This window comes from Salvia miltiorrhiza, chromosome 4 (assembly GCF_028751815.1).
Source record: "Salvia miltiorrhiza cultivar Shanhuang (shh) chromosome 4, IMPLAD_Smil_shh, whole genome shotgun sequence".
Lineage (NCBI taxonomy): Eukaryota > Viridiplantae > Streptophyta > Magnoliopsida > Lamiales > Lamiaceae > Salvia > Salvia miltiorrhiza.
In genome coordinates, this window is record NC_080390.1 from 26,799,090 (window position 1) to 26,823,094 (window position 24,005).

General features: G+C 36.8%; 3 protein-coding genes and 1 pseudogene across 4 annotated transcripts; 1 reads left to right on the forward strand and 3 right to left on the reverse strand.

The window, feature by feature from the left end:
* Positions 1-275: 275 nt before the first annotated feature.
* On the reverse strand, positions 276-1,904 carry LOC131023217 (uncharacterized). Its single transcript, XM_057952759.1, has 4 exons — positions 1,833-1,904; positions 922-1,716; positions 783-880; positions 276-687 (listed from the first exon to the last, which is right to left on the reverse strand). Exons 1-4 carry the CDS (start codon positions 1,902-1,904, stop codon positions 276-278), a joined length of 1,377 nt encoding a protein of 458 aa, XP_057808742.1.
* A 2,555-nt stretch (positions 1,905-4,459) lies between these two features.
* LOC131020041 (probable apyrase 7) lies at positions 4,460-9,494 on the forward strand. 2 transcript variants are annotated; one of them, XM_057948674.1, is made up of 3 exons: positions 4,460-4,755; positions 6,378-8,507; positions 8,628-9,494. In XM_057948674.1, exons 2-3 carry the CDS (start codon positions 6,509-6,511, stop codon positions 8,918-8,920), a joined length of 2,292 nt encoding a protein of 763 aa, XP_057804657.1. In that variant the 5' UTR covers positions 4,460-4,755; positions 6,378-6,508; the 3' UTR covers positions 8,921-9,494. The 2 variants fall into 2 exon arrangements, with proteins under 2 accessions (XP_057804657.1, XP_057804656.1); XM_057948673.1 differs by having other exon boundaries at positions 4,494-4,755; positions 6,378-9,494.
* A 774-nt stretch (positions 9,495-10,268) lies between these two features.
* Positions 10,269-17,309, reverse strand: LOC131020043 (DEAD-box ATP-dependent RNA helicase 18). Its single transcript, XM_057948675.1, has 11 exons — positions 16,890-17,309; positions 16,536-16,772; positions 15,041-15,301; positions 14,847-14,926; positions 14,635-14,740; positions 14,445-14,558; positions 12,462-12,560; positions 12,283-12,372; positions 11,668-11,774; positions 11,449-11,592; positions 10,269-11,064 (listed from the first exon to the last, which is right to left on the reverse strand). Exons 1-11 carry the CDS (start codon positions 17,157-17,159, stop codon positions 10,800-10,802), a joined length of 1,773 nt encoding a protein of 590 aa, XP_057804658.1. The 5' UTR covers positions 17,160-17,309; the 3' UTR covers positions 10,269-10,799.
* A 4,421-nt stretch (positions 17,310-21,730) lies between these two features.
* Positions 21,731-22,225, reverse strand: LOC131020044 (40S ribosomal protein S20-2-like; annotated as a pseudogene).
* Between the last annotated feature and the right edge of the window lie 1,780 nt (positions 22,226-24,005).

A 24,005-nucleotide genomic window follows, 5' to 3' on the forward strand; every position in this document is an offset into this window, starting at 1 on the left:
AGATAACTATGTTTTCAGCTAACTTTGTTTTGGAATTTGAATGCTTAGGTCTATGCAGGATTATGTATTTGAATGGTTAAGTATCTAGGATATGCTGCATGCTATTATGATGCTACTGTTACTGCTTAAATATTTTTAAATAAATTCACAACTAACAACTTCAGTAGGTTGTGATTTATGGCTTTCAGGCTCGAATTCACAACCACAAGTCTTAGAAAAAACGTCTCATAATTTTTTCAAAAACAATAAATACTAACAAACACCAAACACCACAATCAAGCACTAGGATCAAACAATCGACACTTCCTCTTTGTATGTCCAGTATCATGGTAAATACTGCAACGCTTAGCTGGACGAGGACAATCAACTTCTTGATCTTCACTTTGTGGTGGAATTGGAACTTCTTCCTTGCAACTAGACTTGTAATGACCTGATTGGTGGCATCGTGAGCAAACACTAACACATGATCTAGTAGAAGATTCTACTGCAGATGGAATTCTTGAAGTTCGTAGACGCCCTGACTGTTTAGGATTATCAGGAACACCAACGACCCTTGTCCTCACATCCAAAGAAACATCCCAATCGTCTTGATGTGGAATATGATTCACATCCATAGAATACATCTCACATAATGTCTCTGTGGTGTAGTAACTAGACACATATGGAATGCAAGATTGTTTGGACTTGCTGAAACATTATTAAAAAATCAATTTCAAAACAAAATATACAACAAAAATAATAAAATAAAACCAATAACAAACCAAAAAAATTTAAAAACTTACAATATAGCAGCAGCAACATGAGAGCAAGGGATCAAATCAAGATCAAACTCATGATAAGAACAACTCCTAGCGCGAAGATCAACAACGTACTTTTGACACTAGAAGAAACGGTGAATTTGAAAGCATTGATGGGATTCACCTCCATTATTCGACCTTCCTCAACCGAGATATCCAATTTTAGAGCAGCATACTCTGTAAGTGGATGAGTTCTTGCCATAGCCTTACTACGTCTCTCTGCAAACCAATGAGCTACCAAAGTCCTCACAAACTCCAACAAAGTGCACACGGGCAATCTCCTACCCCATCGAAGCCGATCATTGAATACCTCGGCACAGTTAGATGTCATGAAGTTATATCTACGAACTCCACAATGACTACGTGCCCATCTAGAAGGCTGAGCATCCATTAACTTCCTATATGCAGCTTTGTCTTGAAGCAAACCCAACTGACCAAAATGCAAATAAAAAATCTCCCTCCGGTAGCTATTCGCAGCCCTTTGAAACATCGCTACAATATTAGCACCGTATCTTGCAAGGTTCTTCTGCAAATGATAGGTGCAAAGACCACGAGGAACTCCAGGAAAGACAGCTTCAACAACGTTCTTTATGCTCATATGCTGATCAGAAACAAATAGCAAGTTATCTGGAACACCAAATGCATGTCTCAAACGTGTAAAAAACGATGAACATGAACTATCATTCTCCTTATCGCCAAGCCCCACAGCTAATGGAAAAACCTGTTCATTTCCATCCTTACTCACAACAACAAACATCACACCCTTATACTTTTCTTTCAAATGGGTAGCATCAACAACAATAATAGGACATCCGGATGATAAAAAATCACGAATAGATGCACTGAGAGCCATAAAACAATACTTAAAAACATCATTTCCATCAGTCTCCACATCAATCATCGAGTCCGTGTTGCAATGCTGCACCATATGAAGATAAGAGGGGATCATCTCAAAAGACTTATCTGGATCGCCATAAATAAGCTTGATGGCGTGATTCCTCCCAGCATATGCAACTGAATAGTCTACATGAAAACCGTACCATAATCTCGCTGCAACTGAGCTGCCATCTCCTTAGGCTTCAAAACTGCACCATTGTGCATCAACATTGGCGCAAAAAAAACACCAATAATCTTCGAAGAAAGAGTACGTGGCCCGTGATGGCGATAATCCATCTGATAAGTATGGGGTGCAATCCATTTGAACACCCTCCACACTGTACCTGAAGCCTTGGCACGCATCATAAACTGACACTAATCAGGATATTTGCAACTAACCCCAAATCTTGCAGTGCATGACCGATCAACAACATATTCAACTTCATTCTTCAAGTGATACAAACCCACATCAATAAGCAAACTGTCTTTGCATGTCCATATAAGTAGATCCAACAGACAAAGAATCCCTAGAATACAACTCAACATCAACAACTCCATCAACAACCAATGAAGCTTGATACAATGCACCTGGGATAATCCACTGGCGTCGAGTGGTAGTATCAACACCCAAATTCTGATCATCCACACCATCATTACCAGAAGAAAAAAATGGCAAAGCTGGAACTATATGTCGACTTCTAACTCTAGAGGGAAAATCATCCTCTAATTCGTCATCAAGACTGTCCTGATCATCAAAATCCCCATCACAATCATCAAAACAAAAATCAATATCATCAATATTTTGATTCAAATTATCATCCACAATTCCATGTCCAACAGTAGGTGCAGCCAACAAAACAGGTGAAACAGTCACAAACACTTTGGGGACTTCAGAAATGCCAATAACATATTTCAAATCAAAATCATTCATAACATTCATTTCAATGTTATCTCCATCTGGTGCTGTAATAATATAACGCAATACATAAGACATCGAACTCGTATCAGCTGCAACCATCAAGTGTATATAACCAATCAAGCTCGAATACTTCAATCCATCAGAAGGGATTAAGTAGAATCTTCTTTGTCCTCCAACATACTTGTCATTAATCCATTCACCACCATAATGTATGATAATCCCAGGTCGATTCATCTGTATAAGAAAATATAATTAATAAAGAAATTCAGAAATTAAGAACGGAAACAGGGAATTCACAACCAAATAAACTGATTCACAACAAAAAATCTCATAATGGTTGTGAATTTGAAAATGTAAAACAATTTGAGTTTTCAAGACTGAATTCACAACCACCGTTGATATGGTTGTGAATTAAAAATGTAAAACTATAATTCACAATTGAGAAATGCAATTCAATGTTGAATAAAGACCTAGCTATCAACTTGAGTTTGTTTATTTTTGAATTCACAACCAAAATTATTATGGTTGTGAATTGAAGATCTAAACCTATAATTCACAACCAGACATAAATACGAATTCATGTAACGAAAATAAAAGAGAAAACAATTGTAACGGAGTTGTGAATTCAACAAAATATTTGTGAATTGAAGAACAATGACAAAGAAATGCAAAAAACAAAGATCTAACATGTGCCCTAGAAAATCGGCGGTGATTATCAACGACAACAAAGCTTATAACCAAAGCTTTAACGACCGGCGAACACAAACAATCTATAAATTATAACGAAAAACCAACAAAATCAAAGATTGAAGATTGTGGAAATAGTAACATTCAAAACTTAAAATCAAAAAACACAACTCAAAGAAACTCACCGTCGACGAATTGAAGCAGCGCATCACTGGAGACATCGACTGAACATCACGACGATGAAGACGACGACTTGACGATTTGAAGATTACGGATGAAGATTTGAATATTTCATTTGAAGATTTGAAGATGAGAGAAAAACTGTAGCTTACGGGGACCGAAATTGGGGGACCGAAAATTTGCAATTTTGCAGCAAGGGTAAATTAGACCTTTCACCTTAAAAGTGGGTATATATTTAAGTTTTTATTTCAGTGGGTAAAATTTAATTTTGTTATAAGATAGTGGGTACTTTGATATATTAAAACTAACATAATTATGTGATATAATAATTATTTCACAGTTAGTTATATACTCCCTCCGTCCCAATTAAATAGGTCACAAGTCCCTGAAACGGATGTTAAAAAACGAATTGTTTATAGTAAAACATGAGAAAAAACAACTTTTTGTGTGGATATATTTGTCAAAAAAATAGGAGAGAGAAATAAAACATTCTTTTTCAAGTGAAAAGAGAGTTAATTATTTGTGGACTATAATGACATTTAATATCAATAATGAGTTATATGAGAGTATTTGTTATATGTTGATTTTTTATTTTATGAAATAGCTTATTGAGATCAAACGTCCAAATAGAAAAATGTGGTATATTGAATTGAGTCGTGAGGAATATAAAATAGACTGTATACTATAAAATCTATAGTAATATATGCAATAATTGGTTTATCTATATAAGAAAAACCTCAAATTTTTTTAGTTATGATTCTATTTTTTACTCTATAATTTAATTTTTAGTATACGATACTCATTAAATTTAATATTATATTTATTGAATTGATAATATTATTATTATAGAATACTTTAAATAAAATAATATTTAAATGAATAAAAAATATTGTCTATTATTAATCGATCAAAGTCATAAATAATAATATATTTTTTATATAATTAGGTATAATAAAATGATTTATACGTCATAAATACAATTGAACCACCGCGGATAACTATGAATAGCAATTCTAAGACTGGTCTCCCAGAAAAAAGACGAACCAAAACAACTGCTCCTTATTCTAACAAGAAAAAGTTAGCAGAGAAGGTTTCAGACTACATACCCCTCTTAAGAGAGAGAGAGAGAGAGGGGTGATGATTGCATAGTTTGAACAAGCAGGGAGTTTGGCTACAGGTCGCTTCTTTCGGTTGAAAATCAAAAACCCCATTTTCAGATTTTGGATCTGCAGCATACGAAGGCAGTGTAAAATTATTGCGTCTCAACTCTTAACCTCTTTATGATCTGAAGGCCAGGTAAAATCTTTGTGTGGCCAGATAGCTGTATTTGGGTTTTTTGGATGATTTCCGTGTTTTCTGTGTCTATGTGTGAGTGTGGTTGTTGTTATTGTGTTTGTGGCTTTCAAAGATCTGTGGTTTTAATATTTGTCTATTCTGGCATTTGTTCTTTTATGTGACCTTCGATGATTATCTAGTGTTGGTGTATATCGGATTCCAGTCTGATTTTTTCGTGTGGAATCGATGGAGATGAGAATTTGATTTCAATTTAAATTGCAAAGATGACAGCTGAGGGAAACACAGAATGTATTAAGGATTTGAGCTTATGTGTGCTGTGTCGATTAGGGTTGATCTTTACTATACACTATGATTATCTAGTGTGTTCTGTTGAAAACATGAAACAAGGAGAACGAGGAATAAAAGCAGCTCGTTTTTTGAACTTGTGGTGCAGTAGGGAAAGTTCAAGGTCCATGTTCGACGATGTCCTGGCATGATCAATTAACGGCCTCGTAATTTGAACTGGATTGAGATTTCGCTTAACGTTTCTTGTGAATCACCAATTAGTATTGGTGAGGTTTGGTTGGATTGGTCTTGGAGCGATATAAGTGAGCATTTTTCAACTGGAGAATTTAAAAGGTTTATTCGAGCTTGTGACTGGGAACGCTAAGGTTGTGGAAAGTCTATTTTCTCATGGCCTTTTGCTGGACTTTCAATTGATTAATGATATCTATGTAAAGCAAGGGCAAGTCGAGAAAAAGTTTTCTTTTCCAGTATTCATGGTCCTCTGTTGTGTAGCATTTTCGGTGAATCTACATTTAGTCCAGATTAGAGATAGTTGTATCTTTTCCATTGTCTATCTGTGAAAGAACCTATTGGAACACATGGTTTTATCATTTTATTTGCATGAGACTATTAAGTTGTGGTTTTGGTTGTGCTATTAGATGAAATTATGTTTTTTCTACCCTCAATGGCAATGTAGGGTTTATTATAATGTGATGACCTATTAATTTTTTTTTTTTTGTCATATAATGAGACACAATCAGATAGATTATAACATCTTACTAAAATCTCCTTCAATGCTAGTGACAAGTACTTGTCAAATAGTTATATCAGATATTAGAGTCTCCTTCCGCGTCAGTCATGTGAAAGCACTAAATTAGTACACCCTCCATCCCACTCTAATAGGCTCACTTCTTTTGGGCACAAAGATTAAGAAACTTACTTTTCAGGAGGAAAGTGGTGTGGTCTAGACCAGTTAAGTACATTTTTTTTTACTCAAAATGGAAAATGAGCCTATTCTAGTGGGACGTCCCAAAAAGGAAAACGAGCCTATTAGATTGGGATGGAGGGAGTATTTTTCTAAATCTCCTGAAAGATTATAATTATGATCTAAAAAGTTGGCGATATACAGGATTCAAACTATTTTCTTTGATATTTATAAATGCAGCTGTAGTTGTCCTTGATTTTGATAATTTGATAACAAAATATGCTACTTCTTTTCTGCCTTGGTCTCTATGCTACATCACGAATTTGTCATTTCAACTAGTTGTAAATGATATATATGTGCTAAACCATATTGATTATTTTTATTTCTATCCTCCATCTAATAATGTATCTTCTCTTGTTATGGGATCCTGCAGGATGCAGTTTATTGATTCATTGACTGCCAGGAATGACAGTGTAGTCTTCCGAATCTATTATCATTGGTTATTATTGTGGTAACAAGTGTAAAGGTTTCGACTAATACTTGAAGTGCTACATTTATGCTAAAATGATCTTCAGTAAACTTGCGGAGTTTGTTTCATCCGCAACAACTCGTTTGACAGCGTCAAAGACATCTGCTCTTCAATATACACCTGGATTGCCTCCTATTTCTGGTTCTCTTCATGGTTATACTTTTTCCAGCCCAAAGAAGAATGTTAATCTGAGATTCTCTTCATCCCTTCAAGATTTGTCTACTTATAACCAGCTTGATCCAGAAGATGATATTAGCTCTGGATCAGAGAGAAGTTCCGGTCCTGCGTTGCCACAAAGTTTCTACCAGCAAGAAAATGGCGCGTCAAGTTTTTCCAAGGAGAAGATATCGTTAGGTCCATCTGGAAGGAAAAAGTGGGGGAGAGTTATATGTGCTTTCCTTTGTTTATTGTTGTTTACTTGTCTTTGTGTTGCCTTGTTATTTCTCTACTCAAACTGGTCTGGTGGACGTTCCAAGTACTATGTTGTGCTTGACTGCGGTAGCACTGGGACCCGTGTGTATGTATATGAGGCATCAGTTAATCACAAAAAAGATGACAATCTTCCTATATTATTAAGATCGTTGCCTGAAAGTTTCAAGAGAAAATCTGGATCCCAGTCTGGGCGGGCGTACAACAGAATGGAGACGGAGCCTGGATTTGACAAATTAGTACATAATGTTTCTGGGTTGAAGAAAGCAATAAAGCCACTTATCAGATGGGCTGAGAAACAAATTCCTGAAAAATCACATAAGACTACTTCTCTCTTTCTGTATGCTACAGCTGGAGTTCGAAGGCTACCAAATTCAGATTCTGATTGGCTTCTTAATAGTTCTTGGTCGATTCTTAAGAGTTCCCCGTTCTTGTGCAAAAAGGAGTGGGTAAAGACTATCACTGGCATGGAGGAAGCTTATTATGGATGGATAGCTTTAAACTATCATACAGAGGTGTTAGGGTCCATTCCGAAAAAGGAAACATATGGTGCGCTCGACTTGGGTGGCTCGTCACTGCAGGTTACATTTGAAGGTTACCCTGGTAACCATGAGGAAACAAGCTTAAAGCTGAGTATTGGCCCTGTTAACCATCATCTAAGTGCATATTCCTTAACCGGATATGGACTCAATGATGCTTTTGACAAATCTGTAGCTCGTCTTTTAAAAACGCTTCCTCAAATTAGCAACGCAGATCTGGTTAAAGGAAAAATTGAGATCAGACATCCTTGTTTGCAGTCTGGTTACAAAGAGCGATATCTATGTTCACTGTGTGCATCTGCTAGGCTAAAAGATGGAATTCCTCCTGTTGAAAGGAAAGAATTAGGTAAAGCGGCAAAGCGCGGAGTCCCAGTTCAGCTTGTTGGTGACCCGAAGTGGGAGGAATGTAGTGCTCTGGCCAAAGCTGCTGTCAATTTGTCTGAATGGTCAGATCATACTCCAGGAATCGATTGTGATTTGCAGCCTTGTGCGCTCGCAGAAAAATTTCCTCGTCCTGTCGGCCAGTTTTATGCAATGTCTGGCTTCTATGTGGTGTACCGTTTCTTCAACTTGACTCCTGATGCGACACTGGATGATGTGTTAGAGAAGGGTCGTGAGTTTTGTGACAAAACTTGGAATGTTGCAAGAGAAAGTGTTGTTCCTCAGCCTTTTATAGAACAATACTGCTTCAGGGCACCATATATCGTTCTCCTCTTGAGAGAAGGATTGCACATTACCGATAAGCAGGTAATGGTTGGCTCTGGAAGCATCACTTGGACCCTAGGAGTTGCTTTATTCGAAGCAGGAAAGGCATTTCCGAATGTGGGAAAGCTTTACAGCTACCAGACATTGAGGGTCAAGATAGATCCATTTGTACTTTTTGCCTTCTTGTTTGCTTCATTCTTCGTCTTGCTATGTGCATTGTCATGCATTGGCCATTGGCGAATTCCTAATTTTTTCAGGAGGTCATATCTCCCTCTTTTCAACCATAACAGTGGATCATCAGCGTCAGTGCTCAATATTCCAGCTCCTTTCCGGTTCCAGCGCTGGAGTCCAATGAATACAGGTAAACTCATCGTGTCTGATAAAATTGTTAAAGGATGTACTGGAGTCTTTACTTTCTTAAGTTATTATCGATGTATGACCTATAAATATATCATCTTGCCTTGTGATAATTGTGGTTTAGGGGATGGAAGGGTTAAGATGCCGCTGAGTCCTACAGTTGCAAGTACTCAGCAAAGACCATTTGGTGACGGACTTGGTTTTGGTGGCGGGGGCATCCAGTTAACTGATTCGTCGTTATACTCTTCATCTAGCAGTGTAGCGCATAGTTATTCTTCGGGCAGCTTAGGAAACATGCAGTTTGACTACAACTTCTGGACACCAAACAGAAGTCAAATGCGCCTTCAGAGTCGGAGATCACAGTCACGAGAAGACCTCAATAATTCAATTGCCGATGCACACTTGGCAAAGGTCTAAGGGATGTTGCTACAAATAAATTATTTAGAGGATCAGTAGATCAAGGAAGTGATTCACTACCGATTAGGTATGTATAGTCTCGACTTCTGCTTCTTCCGGGGCATCTTAAGTGCTACCTTAACATAGGATATGACAACTGGCTCCGATGCAATGGTGATGGATGAGAAATCCGCGACCATCTCAGCCACAGACGAAAGCTCTGTTGTTGTCAGGATACAAGATCTTGTTGAAAACCTGAAGAGCTCTCTCAGGCGCAGGTACGGATGAATCGTTATGTACAGTTGAGACGTGACTCTGCTACCAGATTTGGGTTTTCCTCCAAACGTACCTTCACTGAAGAATTTTGGAAGCTCACTCTTTAGGAGGTTAAACGTTTAACTTGTGAATTGTGATACATAAATCTGTGTTTTATTTGTATAAAGATTTAAGATTGATTGATTTGGATAGAGAGGCATTGGTTAGTTGAGTATTTGATGATAGAGTTGAGGTAGTTTGATAGCGCAGAGGGAGGGTCTTGTAACATTAACATCATGATATGAATGAGCAAATGACATGACATGACATGGTTGTTTCTCGTCTTCTGTTCTTGGAAGTTTTTTTAATGCGGACTGTGTCATGTTCATGTAAGAAACACATTTTGATAAGTAGGATCTCCAACTTTTTGGTCATTTACTTGAATCGACTTGTTGTCGCCTCTACAACAAGAATAGCCTCAAGGCTTAATTTGTCGGCCCCAAAAAATTCATGCTATACCTAAAATGACTACCCAAACACGGATTGAGTTCTATTAAAAAAAAAATTGATTTTCAATTTTTAAAGAAACGGCACTTAATATCTTAAATAAGTGCACTTAACCTATAATGTATATCTATGAAATTTGAACCCAACACCACGAGTTCAGTACAATTATTTTATATAGGTTCAGCCTAAAGAGAAAAATAAATAAATTAATTCATTATTTATTAAAATGGCCTAAAGAGAAAAATAAATAAATTAATTCATTATTTATTAAAATGGATTGAAACTTTAAAATATCTTAAACTCTATATAATAAAATGACTTGAGTTAACTTGCTTGATGCATATCCTGCTGACAAAAATAGGATTGAAAAAATCTTATCAATTACTCCCTCGGTCTCACTTCAATTGGCACACTTGCCTTTTTTGTTTGTCCCATTTCAATTGGCACTTTCCTAAAATAGTATGTGGTTCCTATTTTCTCTACTCACATAAAATAAGTGGACCTACTTGCTTTACACTCTTAATCCTTTATTCTTAATCTCTGTGCTCAACTCAAAAGTGCCAATTGAAATGGGACGGAGGGAGTATTAAAATAAATGCCCAAAAAATTAAAGGTCCAGGACAAAACAATAAAAAGTCCTCTATCGTGGAAAAAAAATGAAGCCATGTATACAATACCCATGTTCTTACGGCGTTGATTTCAACTTTTTTTGAATTGGAACTATATATTTCTATGTAATCATAATTAAGTGAATACACTAATAAAAAGAGAAAAGGAAAGTAGGAAGTAGAAAACTTTCCTCGATACAATTAAACCAGGCTAAAGTACAAATTAAGACACAAAAATCCAACTTCTCCTACCCAATCTATAAAATCTTGGGAAGTATTCCTACAAAAATGATCAGCTCAAGTTGAATCCAAATCATGCTAATGACTCTGGATCGAAGCCATCAATGAAACAAAGCTGATCCCAGTTGCAATAAGATTGCAAATATTGTTAATCTTGTCAGCTTGTCTCAAAGGTACCGCCTTGTTTAGATATGATGTTAGTATCTTACCTTGCATACGTAAGCATCTCCAACAGCAAGGGCATCCATTTGGGCTGATTGTATCCAGGCACTGATTCCTAATCAGAAGTATCATAGATCCTCAGTTCCGGTTAATTTTGCAAACTCATTTTCATCGATCCTGCCTTTTTTCAACTTCTTCAGTAGGCGATAATCCCGGTCTAGATCATCTGCATCTTCTGTTGATTGAACTGCACGTCTCTGTTTGGCTGTTTTCTTACTCGTGGCCACAGAGCTCGAAGCATTTGTTTTTGCTTTAGACTCCTGCTGCTTTTGCTCTTTTGCAGCCTGCTTCGCTGCCAGGTTTTTCTTCCTTTGCTTTTCACGAGACTTCTCTCTGGAAAATTTTGAAATAAGTTTTAACAGTTATCTAGTTATGCACTTTATAAGTAAGCTACAAATTGATCTGCTCAATGCCAAGGACAGCCGCACTGTGCCAAAAACCGTAAAAAAGAATAAGGCACTACTATGATCAAATTTCGTGTCTCATATACTTTTCATTGAGAATATTTGGAAATGAAATATATGAACGTGGTTTAATTATTTAAGCAGCTTTGGAAAGAAATTCTAGGTCGAAGCATCAGTAATACACTTCTGATATAAACAGTTATTTTTAAAATCATCTTGTGATAATGTTACTAACTCAGAATAACACTTCATAGATTTTCAGGTGAAAGAAAACCATTCAAGTAAAAAAGATTATTTCCAAAACAACCCTTACTTGTACTTGATATCCTCCAGTTTTATATCTTCAGCTGGAACAAAACCTTGGGTGGACAGAGAGTAGTGTCTTACTTCAGGCATCGAAGGGAGCTGCAACAGACCATATCCCATCCCCAACTTCCCAATTTCAAGTTCTTTCCACCTGCATATCAGAGCAATTTATGAGAACCGACTAATTTAACAGATAAGATTTGGATAAGGGCAACAATTTTACAACCTGAAGATAAAAGAGCATTGGTGTTCTTTATAAGCACGGACATAAGATACAAAGGCCTTGACTCCTTTCTCCATAATTTCACGGTCCTTTTTGGCTGCTAAACGTATCTGGAAAGTTATCGCTTCACTAGTTAGAGAAACAGACTAATTATTATGTGAGAGTAACCTCCCTAATTCTGGAATAATTGAATAAATACATAAGATTCACTGCAAAATTGCATAATATAAAGGGATTATTAGAGAACATAAGAACTAAGATGTTGAAAAACTAACTAGCATAGTACCTCTACTCCACTACACAAGTATCCCATCCTAGTATTTTCTGAAGCAAATATCTTATCCTGAGTATTGAATTTATCAGTTTGAAAGAGAGACAGTATGATGTATTTTAACAGTTTTTGTGAAATTCTATGAAATCAGGAGACAGGAGTGTATCAAAAGGTTGAGGGCCAGGGAAATTATTTACAGAAGAAGAGGCAAAATGCAAAATAGCATACACAAAGCCCAACATGTACAAGTGAACTCGCATGTTCCATCCATGAGAAGCACAAATTACTCATCTGGAAAGTGAACAGTGCAAAGTATAATTGGATAATGTCAACATAAAGGTGTTTACCTGAGGTATGATATTGGGAGCCTCATCAGAGCATTGTCTCTCTTCGAGTGGAACTCTCCTTATCCTAAGGAATTCTATATATGCTTCCTCCTGTTAAATAGAGATGAATTCCATGAACACTGGAAAATGGTGCTGCAGTTTACCAATAAAAGTAGTTACACAGTTCCACAGTATCGAACCTTTGGCAACAAGAAGACAATAGCAGTTCCTTGTCGTCCCATCCGGGCAGTTCGGCCAACTCTGTGTATGAACACATTGGGGTCCTGTGGGGGGTCATACTGTACAAGCACAATAAACAACTCAAAACATCAGTGTCAACTTTCAAATAACACTAGTCTATGGATTAAAAAAAGATCTATTGGATCGATTTAGCCTTTTATTTTCTTTCGGCATAATTTCTGCAGAAGTTCTCCTGCAAGTGGTTTTTCTTCTTTTTCACTTCCATTGTTTACAATATTAGTTAAGTCTTATTTATCTTCCACCTCTATAAACCATTGACTCTATCACAGTGTAATACTATATGATGTACGTTCACCGGTAACATATGCCACTTAATCTTTACATTGTGATCCTGAACCTAGAAATGGTTTATCCTCCTAACTAAGCTCTTACATCCACACTCAGAACAGAAAATCACATCCCAAATATGATAGTGATTACTTTAGAGTTACTTAACATATAACATAGTTTATCAAGGGTAGTTGCACATCACCTCCATCAAATGAGACAGTAAATCTAAATCAGCAAGAGAAGGCAGTTGGTCACCAAAGATTGCTTTCATTTTAACATCTCTCATGGTCCACTCTCTTGCGAGTCATGTAGCCATTAGTACAAGTCATTGCTTTAACTAAACACTTTACCAGTCTAACTTTCCATTATATTGTTTCACCACTATGCTGCCTATAACTATTTTGCGGTAGATTCTCACACTCCAATGTTGATGCTCCCTTTTTCTTATGATCTTCGCATATGATCACCACACCAAGTCCAGTAGCTTTTACATGTTTTTCTGAGAGTTCCCCACCTCCCCCCCCCCTCCCGGCCCCCCAGCGTGCGTCCAAAAAAGTAACAAATGAATTGTGCAAAACATGTTCTATAGTAATCATTACAAAAACACAAATCATGAAGCTGAGTATCTTTAGATGAAATAGCAGATGTAAAATCTTATAAAGATGGTTTACAATATGTTGTTCAACCTCAGTCACCATGTTGATGAGCACAGAAGATAAAAAAGGTAATCCTTCCGTCCTCCAAGAGTATAGCACATTGGGTTCAGCACGGGTTTTAATAAAATGATAGGTGGATGTGTTTTGAGCGGATAAAAGGGTCCTGCCATGTAGAAATTAATGGTTGGGGTTGAGTTACAAGAATTGAATGTGGGCCATCAGGCCATGGGGTGGTGTTTTGGTAAACAAGGGGTGTTTGTAATGTTGAATTATAAGGATAGAGTGTGGGGTCATGTCCCAAAAAGTTAAGTTATATACTCTTCGTGAACACCAAATAAGGCAATTGTGCTATACTCTTGGTGGACGAAGGGAGTATAATTTTTCCATTTTAGATCACAACTATGATGACAGCTTCTCCAGCAATGGCAATTCCATAGCCACACTAGACTAATTAGATGAAGTATAAAGACAAAGTAAATAAAAATCATTGTCTATAGATGGGATAAATGCTTTGAGGGGAAATTGTTATTGCAAAAGCAACTTTAAGGGATGAAAGCCTTTGCGTTCTTTTAATATTTGATCAAGAACTTAAAGAAACTTATATTTTATGACATATTGACATGAATTTATATCTGCCTCGAAAAGCAACGAAAAGCCTATATTCTAGTAATCTACAAATAGTTTTACTATCACCACTTACATCTTGTTCTTTTCATGTTTCCTATAAAGTGCACCATCTAGATCATGTGTTCAAGTTTTTAATATCTTAAAATCAGCTTGAAGTAATCACAAAATCTTAAATTAAAGGCAAAAATCCATAACCATGTTATATCTTTTAGCATAAACAACAATCTTATGATTTGAAAGAAAATTACCATGTCATAACAATCATTTGTAGAAGTGTTAAACCAATTTAGAACTTAGAAGCCATAAATTTCATTGTATCAAATAGCTTCACAGGATATAAGAAGTCAGTATTTCGTGGTTAGTAGCTACCTGTATAATGCAGTCAACACCAGGAATGTCAAGCCCACGAGCTGCTACATCAGTGCAAAGAAGAATGCCGCTTGAAAGAGATGTAAATGATGCTAATGCCTTCTCCCTGGCCGCCTACATGCATAATATAAAGTGTCAGAGAAGTGCCTAGCTAACATATAAGCTTCCTAAGATTTTCCAAAACAACTACCTGCTTCATCTTTCCATGAAGAGGGATCAAAGAGAATCCTTTCAATAAGGAAAGTCGTGGAAGTACAGCTCCCCAGTAATCAACACAGGCACAAGTCATAAAATAACTGCAGAAGAAAGGAAATAAAATGCCTGTATGAGAACTTATTGCAGCTGAAGCAACTTATATAAGATCACCACAATTTCAAAATGTAAAACTGTATCGCCACTCACATAATTATTTTCTGGGTTTTGTTTTTATGGAGGAAATCGACCAGCTGTAAAGGTTTCTGGTCTGCTTCACATTGAAAATACTGTAGAGTCAGGGAACCATGAAAACAAGTACAAATATCAGTTCGTGCGATTAAGCATCATTTAGCTCTAGATCTTGAAATCAGTAGAGGCAACATGAATAGAATGATGAATACCTCCATTTGAAGCCCTGAAGGAGTTCTTGAAGAGGCAATTTGTTGTGAAGAGGTTATATCCTTTGGTCTTTTTATTTCGGATCGCACTTCTACCCTCACGGGATTTCTTAATCCTGCTCTAGACAGCTCTTCAACTGCTTCAGTTTGAGTAGCTGAAAAAAGGCCAGTCCTACGAAGCTTCGGTAAGCGAGATATGATTGAACTTATCTGTTTCTGGAATCCCATATCTAACAACCGATCAGCTTCATCCAGGATCAATATCTGTTTCACCATCACAGTTTAAACAAGTAACATTACAATTTACAATGCATGAACTTGGCAAGCATCTGATGATGCCAGTTTGCAAATGAGAAACAATGGACGGCTAAGAACACCATATAATTTCACCACCAACATTAACTAACAATAGAATGAAGGGGACAAGATGAGCCATCATCAGTCACAATAATCTTAACCACAACCTTTCAAATAAAAACAGAACCAGAATAACCTGGTTACAGCAGACGAAAATCTGCAGTAAATTTGACTGACCTCATAGTTACCACCAAAACCAGAGAAGCATCAATAATTAGAAACATATCAAAACAGATGAGAATTGATCAGAATATCAGACAAAATTGAATATATATGCATAGGCTGCTTATTAGTACCCGCAAACCTTTTTCAGAGAATAAAGCTTTTTTCACATTCACTTTTGCTTAAAACAAAGATTAGCACATCCGAATGATATTTGCAAAAAAGTACGCTGAATTAATTAATAACACCAAAAATAAGTGTAATATGAATAAACATTTCAGATGATGAAGAATAGCATACCACTGTGTTACAATGAAATAGCCATCACCAACAAATTTGATACATAAATGTTAGTACATACAGACTAATCAGAAATGAGATATTTAATACTCCCACAGTCCACGAAAATGGTTGGTCCATTTCAGTCCATCCACAATAAGTGTGGTGTTTTCATTTTGTCACACATACTCTTATAATTTCAACTCCATTCACACTCAATATTCACAAAAATACATCTCACAAACCATTATTAATTGCCTAACAAATCAACTTTGGTGGGTCTTTTTCTCCACTTTATACACATCTCCCAACCATTTGATAAAAGCCATGTCCTCCAAACCACACCACACTCTTGGTGGACAGTGGGAGTAAGAACCAAAGAAATGAAGAAGTGTACAAAAGATTCAAAAAGCCAAAGAGCCTCCTAAAACAGCCAGGAAATCATGGACGGAAACTCAAGTTGTCCGCACCTTATTGAAAACTCCAGAGTAAAACCCTTTAGGGAAAAACATCTAATAGGAAAAAGAGTACGGTTCTGAAAGAGTTAAATAATGCACAAAAAATAATGCTCAAGAGCATCTAATTTGACAGAGGTAGAAATTGACAAAGCATCTTAATCATATTGACTACTGATACAGCATATACTAAAATAAATAAGAAACAAAAGGAGCCATACAATGACAGGAAAACTTAAACGAACCTCCAGGTTTCGAAAGTCCAGCATATCCATATGCTCCATTATATCATTTAGTCGTCCAGGCGTCCCAATTAACAAATTAGCCCCTTCCTCTTCAATTTTAGTCATATCAGCTTTCACTTCAGCTCCCCCAACTAATAGCACTGGCCTAACATTTGATAATGTCGCAATAAACGGCTCTGCAACTTTAAATATCTGTGATGACAACTCCCTAGTGGGAGAAATTACTACTCCTACTACCTGTGATGATATATATTGAATAAAGTTGTCAAATATACAATATCTTGTAGGGCACAAAAACTAAGTTGTTACAACAATAGCTGCAGAAAAAATGATAATTTGAGTGAAATTGAAGACCTGGTGGAGTTTGGGACGGGCGGCGCGGCGGAGGATTTCGACGAGGGGGAGGACGAAGGCTAGGGTTTTCCCAGAGCCTGTGGCGGCGTCGACTGCAACGTCTTTGTAGGTGCATAGCAAGGGTATGGTTGCGGCCTGAACCGGTGTGCAGAATTCGAAAGCGGCGGCGGAGAGAGCTTCCAGCACTGGTTGGGAGAGCGGCGGGTCGAGGTCGGAGAACCTGGTGGTGGTGAGGGCTTTGTTTGGGTTATTGTCATCGACGGCGGCCATAGCCAACACCTGTTTCTGATTTAAATTGCTATTCCTAAACCTCAAATCCTTTTTATGAAGTCTAATAAAATTTTGGGGTAATTGTCCCTAATACATGAGGCAAAATTAAAGGTGCCCACCTCTTAAGTGAAAAATGAAAAATGTTCATTTCTTATAAAAATTTGATCCAATGTTCAAAATATTTAAATTATCCTTTAATGTGGACAAAGTGTCATTACTTTTATATAAAAAGCTTATATTTTTCTTACACAAGTACAATTGAGTAAAAAAAGTGTAAAAATTAGTGTCAATTATTGTGTAATAACCGAAAATCTTGGTTGAATGGTAGGTAGAATTAATTTTTTTTCAATTTTAATCTACGTCGACTGTGTACTTTTAATTAATTAGGCGTTTTTGTTTTTGCTTTTTTACTTATTAGTATGCTAATATAGTAAAATCTCGAATTAGCCAATTTATTGTGAAAAAATTAAACAAAATACACGGTTCGACTTGAAATTAAATCCTCGACACACGTATATAGGTTGCCACCCACAACTGGAGCTTGCCGACCTAAATGTCGATCTTGCCGTCGGGCGGCAAGCTCTTTATTTTCCAAATTCGAGTCAATTACTTCATTGTACATCATTATGCAGCTTTCTAACCTTTAAATTAATTCACGTGAATGTGTAGTCACATTTACAATAGTAATTCTAGTACAATAATGCATGACACGAATTTCATAAATAGTCGGAGAGCATTTATTATTTTGAAGCACCAAATATCTCCCAACAATGACTACAACTCCTTCCCCACTAGACACACTCTACTACAGAGAGTCATGGTCAAGAATGATAGAATCAATTGTCTTGCGAGAACTTATGAAGACCTATGATGAGCATAGATAGTTTCCATAGAATGATTATTTGAACAAAATTGCACTGCAAGAAGTTCACTATGAATTGGTAGGGCACACTCTACCTAAGACGATTACGCTTGAAGTATGCTGAATGGAAGATACGTTATTTAGATTTCAAAATTTTGTTAGAGTATACTGGAGTTTCGTATTACTGGGCAGAGAACACTGGTAACGCAGCTGCTGCAACTTGGGCATTCATTGGCCGGGTTAGTTTTATTATGTATTATTTGATTTTTTTGGCTTCATAGTTAAATTTATAGATTTTGCATGTTAATTAATTTATTTCAATTTTTTTTATAGAGGATGCCCGACTTGTTGTGTTACAATCCTGAGGGGGAGTTGAATTGGGAAATTATAAAGTATTTGTACGATGACGTACCAAGTGACTCAAGTGGAAATGACGAAGGAAGAATTTCCTTTAACCTCATGTATTTATTTATTTAATTGTTGGTGCAATTTTAAGTTTGATTTAGATGTATCATATACCAAGACCCATTTTCCTTTGTTACGGTACTTGGTTTTAAATATAAATTACAATGTTAATGTATTTGGATTTTTCATAATATTAAGCTAGAGAGTAAAATCTCGAATTAACCCATTTATTATGAAAAAAATTTAAAAATTACACGGTTCGACTTGAAATTAAATCATCGACACACTTACATAGGTTGCCGCCCACGTTTGAATCTTGCCGACTGTAATGTTGAGCTTGCCGCCGAGCTTTCCAAATTCGACAATTTTTTGATAGTGCATCATTCTGTAACTTTCTTGTCTTTAATTTCAATGTGTAGTCACATTCACAATAGTAAATCTAGTACAATAATGCATGACATTAATTCACGTGAATTCCATGGTCACATTTTCTCTTTCGTTTTATAGCGTGTTCTTTTACCTGTTTAAGAATGTTTGAGTGAATTAAACAAATAGACATAACAAAAAATTCTTTGCATAATGGACCTCCTAAATACTATTGATTTACATCAACAAGAATTGTGGTATGAGAGGGGATGGACTCCGGTGGTGGAGTATAAATTTCTCTCGGCATTGCTAACATATGTTGATGCTTGAGAGTGGGATGGGAAACCACGAACTCTTCGTATCCATATCGCCCATGACGTTTTCAACAACATCAATCGTCAGTTTGGCTTGCGCCTCTCGCATAATTTCTACGGTGCTAAGATTAGAGAGTTAAGGCAGTGATTTAAACGTTTTGCTCGCCTTCTTCAAGATCCCCGAATCAGATGGGATCACTTTGTCTAACATCATGAACTATAGTTTTGAAGTTATGGTGGAGTATTTGAGGTAAGCACTCCTAACATTGAGATACATATCCTTACTTATTATTATTATTTTATTTTAATCGTGCTAATTTTTGTAGACGCAACCACTAATGCGAGCGTACGCGGAGCACGGGAACCCGATGTTTTTCTTACTTCGTGGAATTTTCCATGGTGTCGTATGAAGATTTCTACATTTGTGGAATTTTCCATGATGTTTTTTTCTTACGATGTTAAAACCCTAAAAATGTTTTTTTGTTAATGTATGTCGGCAAATTTTATTAAATTAATATTAATTAGGTGTTTTTTTTTTGTTTTTACTTATTATATTATTAAACTATAGATTAAAATTTATAATATAAACTCATTTATTATGAAAAACATAAATAAAATACACGAGATAACAGAAAATTAAATCCTTAACAGTCATAACTTGCCGCCCGTTATTTGAGCATGCCGCCCGTGATTTTAGCTTGTCGGCATGGCGGCAAGCTCCCCATTCAAGGCAATCTTAGTCGAAAGCCTCACGGATGGCGTCAAGTCTGCCATGTATGGGTTTCCAACCACCTCGGGGCATATGATTAATATAGACCGAAAGTTTCATCTCCACCGGAGTCTTGTTGGTAAGCTCGAAGCCCAAAATATCACCTTGTACAAGATCGTTGTCCATCAAAAACTTGAAGCATTCGATGTATTTCTTCTTGGGATGGTTTACGTACTTCGGCTCCCACTGCTGCCCCCTGTTCGTCAAATGCACAAGAAGTTCTTTTTCTTCAACAATACCCCAAATTTTTTTGGGCACCGTCTTCATGCATTTCATTTTGTAATGTCATGTATTTTTTTAGACCACTCGTAATATGAAAGAAATAAAAAAAATCAATATATACATATAAATGACTCAGAATGTAGTAAGGATTCTTCAAGTTTGTTTTTGTAAGCTCGGTGAAGAATTTCGAATTTGATAGATCAATTAGGGAAAAACCATCGTCGTACACCGGGATGACGGAAGGAATTGCCGCATTGTTGTTAGCCATAGGTGCAAATTGAGAAACTTTGGTGTTGAGAGGAAATAAGTGTAAATTGAATGCGATACCTATTAACCTCTTTAGGGGCAAATTTATAGATAAAATTGAAGCATAGTAATAAATGGTAATTGAATGCGTTATTAACCCATTTATTGTGTAAATATTATACCAAATATACGGTTTCACTAAAAATTAAATCCACTAATTACGTACATAGCTTGCCACCCGCAATTAGAGCTTGCCGCTCGTAACACGAGCTTGCCAGCAAGGCGGCAAGCTCACATTTTTCCAAATTCAAGTCAATTAATTGATTGTACACCATTGTGCAGCAGTCTCCACTTTAAATTAATTCACGTGAATGTGTAGTCACATTCACTATAGTAAATGTAGTAAAATAATGCAATTCATGCCTATGACTAGTCACATTTTCTTTTTTTCATTTTTAGTGCCTTATTTTGCCTATTTAAGAAAGTTTGAGTGAACTAAAAAAATCATAACAAAAAATTTTATTGCACAATGAATCTTCTAAATACTATTGATATACATCAACATGAACTGTGGTATAAGAGGGAATGGACTCCGGTGATGGAGTATAAATTCCTTTCAGCATTGCTACCTTATGTTGATGCCGGTCAGTGGGATGGGAAACCGCAAACTCTTTCTCCAGAAATCTTCCGCACCGTTATCAATAAACTTCATCATGAGTTTGGCATGCAACTATGTGATGCTTTCTACATTATGAAGATTATAGAGTTACGGTCTCGATTCAAACATTTTGCTCGCCTTATCCAAAGTCCCTACATCAGATGGGATCCCTTGTATAACATCATGCACTATGGCGAGGGCGATATGACAGCGTATTGTGAGGTATGATGCATTGTATTACGTATCCATAATTATATATTTATTTTAGTTATTAACATCGTGCTAATTTTTGTAGAATGAACCACGCCTGTGAGCGTACATGGAGCACGGGGACCCGATGTTTTTCTTACTTCGTGGAATTTACCATGGTGCAATAGATTTGTAACTGCCTTTATTTTTAATTATTTTTGTAGTGTCCATGTAATGTGGTACTTTTTGTACCATTGCCCCCTCTATGTACGGCGTTCAAACTCGAGTAATGGTTCTTATTATAATAAAATTTCGTAGTACCATTCCTATTTTTTTTTTATTTTTTATTTGCAAACAAATAAGTCTACCAACATAGATGCAACCTTCTTAAGAAAACGAGTTTCCAGTGTTGCTAGGTACAGTCGAACGTCAAATTGAAAAGTATTAATCAAAAATATATAAAGCAGTCAAGGATATTCAAAATTGTGAACACCTAAAAGAACTCATATGACAACCTAGCCCATATATCTTGGACTTGGCTCATGGATACAGAAGCAAAAACAGGCAAACAAGATGTGTCTAAGAATCTGCTATTGTAACCTCAACCTCTACACCGGGTTCTATGGTAATTGAGGTAATCTGCTTCACAACATCAGGGGAGCTGAAAAAGGTCGATAACTAGTTTGTGAACCCTAAGCTCAAACCTACCAAAAGTGTTGGTACCTTCACCACAATGAGACTTCCTAGTAGTAATCTTAAGAACCTTGGTCGGCATTCGCACTGGTCCCTTGACCCTGAGCCTTTTATCCTTGGCACCACGTACCAGGTCGGCACACACTTTCTCCAAATTCTTCACGTTCTTTGATGAAACGGTAATACGTATCTTGTGAATCTGCTCCTGCGGCTCCTCTAGCCCCGACTTTGTGGGTTTCATCGCTGTGAACGCCATTACTAACTCGAGCCTTTTGGTTCGGAGGAATGGAGCGCCACGGCGGGAGGCAGAGATAACTGTCGACTGCTCCAAACTGAGGTGAAAGCAAAGGTCAACAACATTCCTATTAATTATTAAAGTATAGAGTAAAATCTAGAATTAACCCATTTATTATGAAAAAATTAAACAAAATACACGGTCCGACTAGAAATTAAATCCTTGACACACTAACATAGCTTGCCGCCCACAATTCAAGCATGCCGCCCAAAGTATTCAACTTGCCGATGGGCGGCATGATCGCAATTTATCAAATTCGATGCAATTACTTTATAGTACACAATTCTGCAGCTTTTTTCCTTTCAAATTTGCGTGAATGTGTAGTCACATTGACTATTGTGAATCTAGTACAATAATGCATGACATGAATTTTGATAAATAGCCACAACTTGATACAACGACATTCATAGGCAATCAGAGAGAAAATTTAGTGAATAAAAAAAAAGAGCATTTTGATTTCAATAGAAGAAGGACTGCATTCAGAGGTAAGAAATTAATTGATTAGTTTCAATATTTCAATTTTAATTTATTATAGTAAACTGTATGATTAGGTAAGAAATGTATGATTAGTTTAAATATTTTGATTTTAAATTTTGAGCGAGAATTATTGTTGGTTGAACTTAATTTACAATGGAGAAACGTTTTAAGGACATAATTAGTAAAAATTGGAGGTTGCCGCCCTTGATACGACATATAGAATTCATAGGTGCCAACTTCTAATTTTCACTAATTATGTCTTTATTACGTTGAATAATGGTGATTAGAGGTTTTAAAATAGTTATAAAAAAAATTGGAACGAGCATATCTCCCGTGATTATAAGCTTGCCGATCGTCGGCAAGCTTATAATCATGGGCGGCATGCTCAACATCTCTCCAATGGATCAATTCTTGTTTGTAGATGGATCAATTCCCTAAGAACGTTACTGTGAGGTACGCGAGTGTATTCGAGGGTTGCAAGTACGTCGGTGGGGATAGAATGGTGGTTACAGTTCTTACATCTGATATTCTGACCTTGTTGTATCTCGTTAACCACCATATGCCGGCGGAATGGCGATCATCGTCCTACGAGCTCTTTTATTTATCAAAGAATTGGCTCGGTAGGGGGGAAAAATATCGAATTGAAGATGATGAGGATGTGAGAAACTTGTTCATTGCACAAACAAATCTTATTATGTATATTGATCACGACAGTGTTGATGTGGATCGTGTTGCCGAAGAGCCAGTTCAAGACGTCTATGTCCCTTCGTTTGATCATGGACAATCTTCATATTAACTTGACGAATGATTGGAATCAATTCAGAGGTATGGGAGTATGAATTGGTTGGGTGATGATGAAGGGCCATCTTCGCAGTAGGCAACATAAGGATTAGAATCAATTCATATGTATGGCGATATGAATTGGTTTGGTGATGATCAATGGCAGACCGCGTCTCAGGCCAGGGCAAACAGGGATCAATCACCAACTTATCCACAAGGTGAAGCCGCACAGTGTTACCAGTCAGAGATACCCCTGCACGATAATGTAGAAAAGACTGAAGAGCCTGATCAAGAGACGGAAGAGGTACTACGTGAAGAAAGAACGGATTCAGAAGCCACCGAAGAATTGTCCGATGAAGAACGAATCAGATTTACTGGGATTGACTTTGCAGGTTGGGTGCATGAAGAAGGTAGGCTGCCCCACTTAGTGTCCTTGATAAATGCTAAGGCACGGGCCAGTCGAACAAACTGCGTAGATGGTGGTGATAATGACGATGATGATGACGAGCAGCATGATCCCAACCAATTAACCAATTAGATGGTTCCGGTCATTCCAGTAGATGCTGCAGC

Excerpts from the sequence above, each read along its gene's own strand:
- LOC131020041 (XM_057948673.1), top strand. The coding sequence starts at position 6,509 with ATGATCTTCAGTAAACTTGCGGAGTTTGTTTCATCCGCAACAACTCGT.
- LOC131023217 (XM_057952759.1), bottom strand. The coding sequence starts at position 1,904 with ATGTTGATGCACAATGGTGCAGTTTTGAAGCCTAAGGAGATGGCAGCT. Across the intron at positions 1,717-1,832 it reads TGCAGCGAGATTATGGTACG|CATTGCAACACGGACTCGAT; the intron begins GTTTTCATGTAG and ends CATATGGTGCAG. Across the intron at positions 881-921 it reads AGGAAGGTCGAATAATGGAG|TGTCAAAAGTACGTTGTTGA; the intron begins GTGAATCCCATC and ends CGTTTCTTCTAG.
- LOC131020043 (XM_057948675.1), bottom strand. The coding sequence starts at position 17,159 with ATGGCCGCCGTCGATGACAATAACCCAAACAAAGCCCTCACCACCACC. Across the intron at positions 15,302-16,535 it reads TGGACTTTCGAAACCTGGAG|ATATTGATCCTGGATGAAGC; the intron begins GTTCGTTTAAGT and ends ATGGTGAAACAG. Across the intron at positions 11,775-12,282 it reads CTCCCAATATCATACCTCAG|ATACGTTTAGCAGCCAAAAA; the intron begins GTAAACACCTTT and ends ATAACTTTCCAG.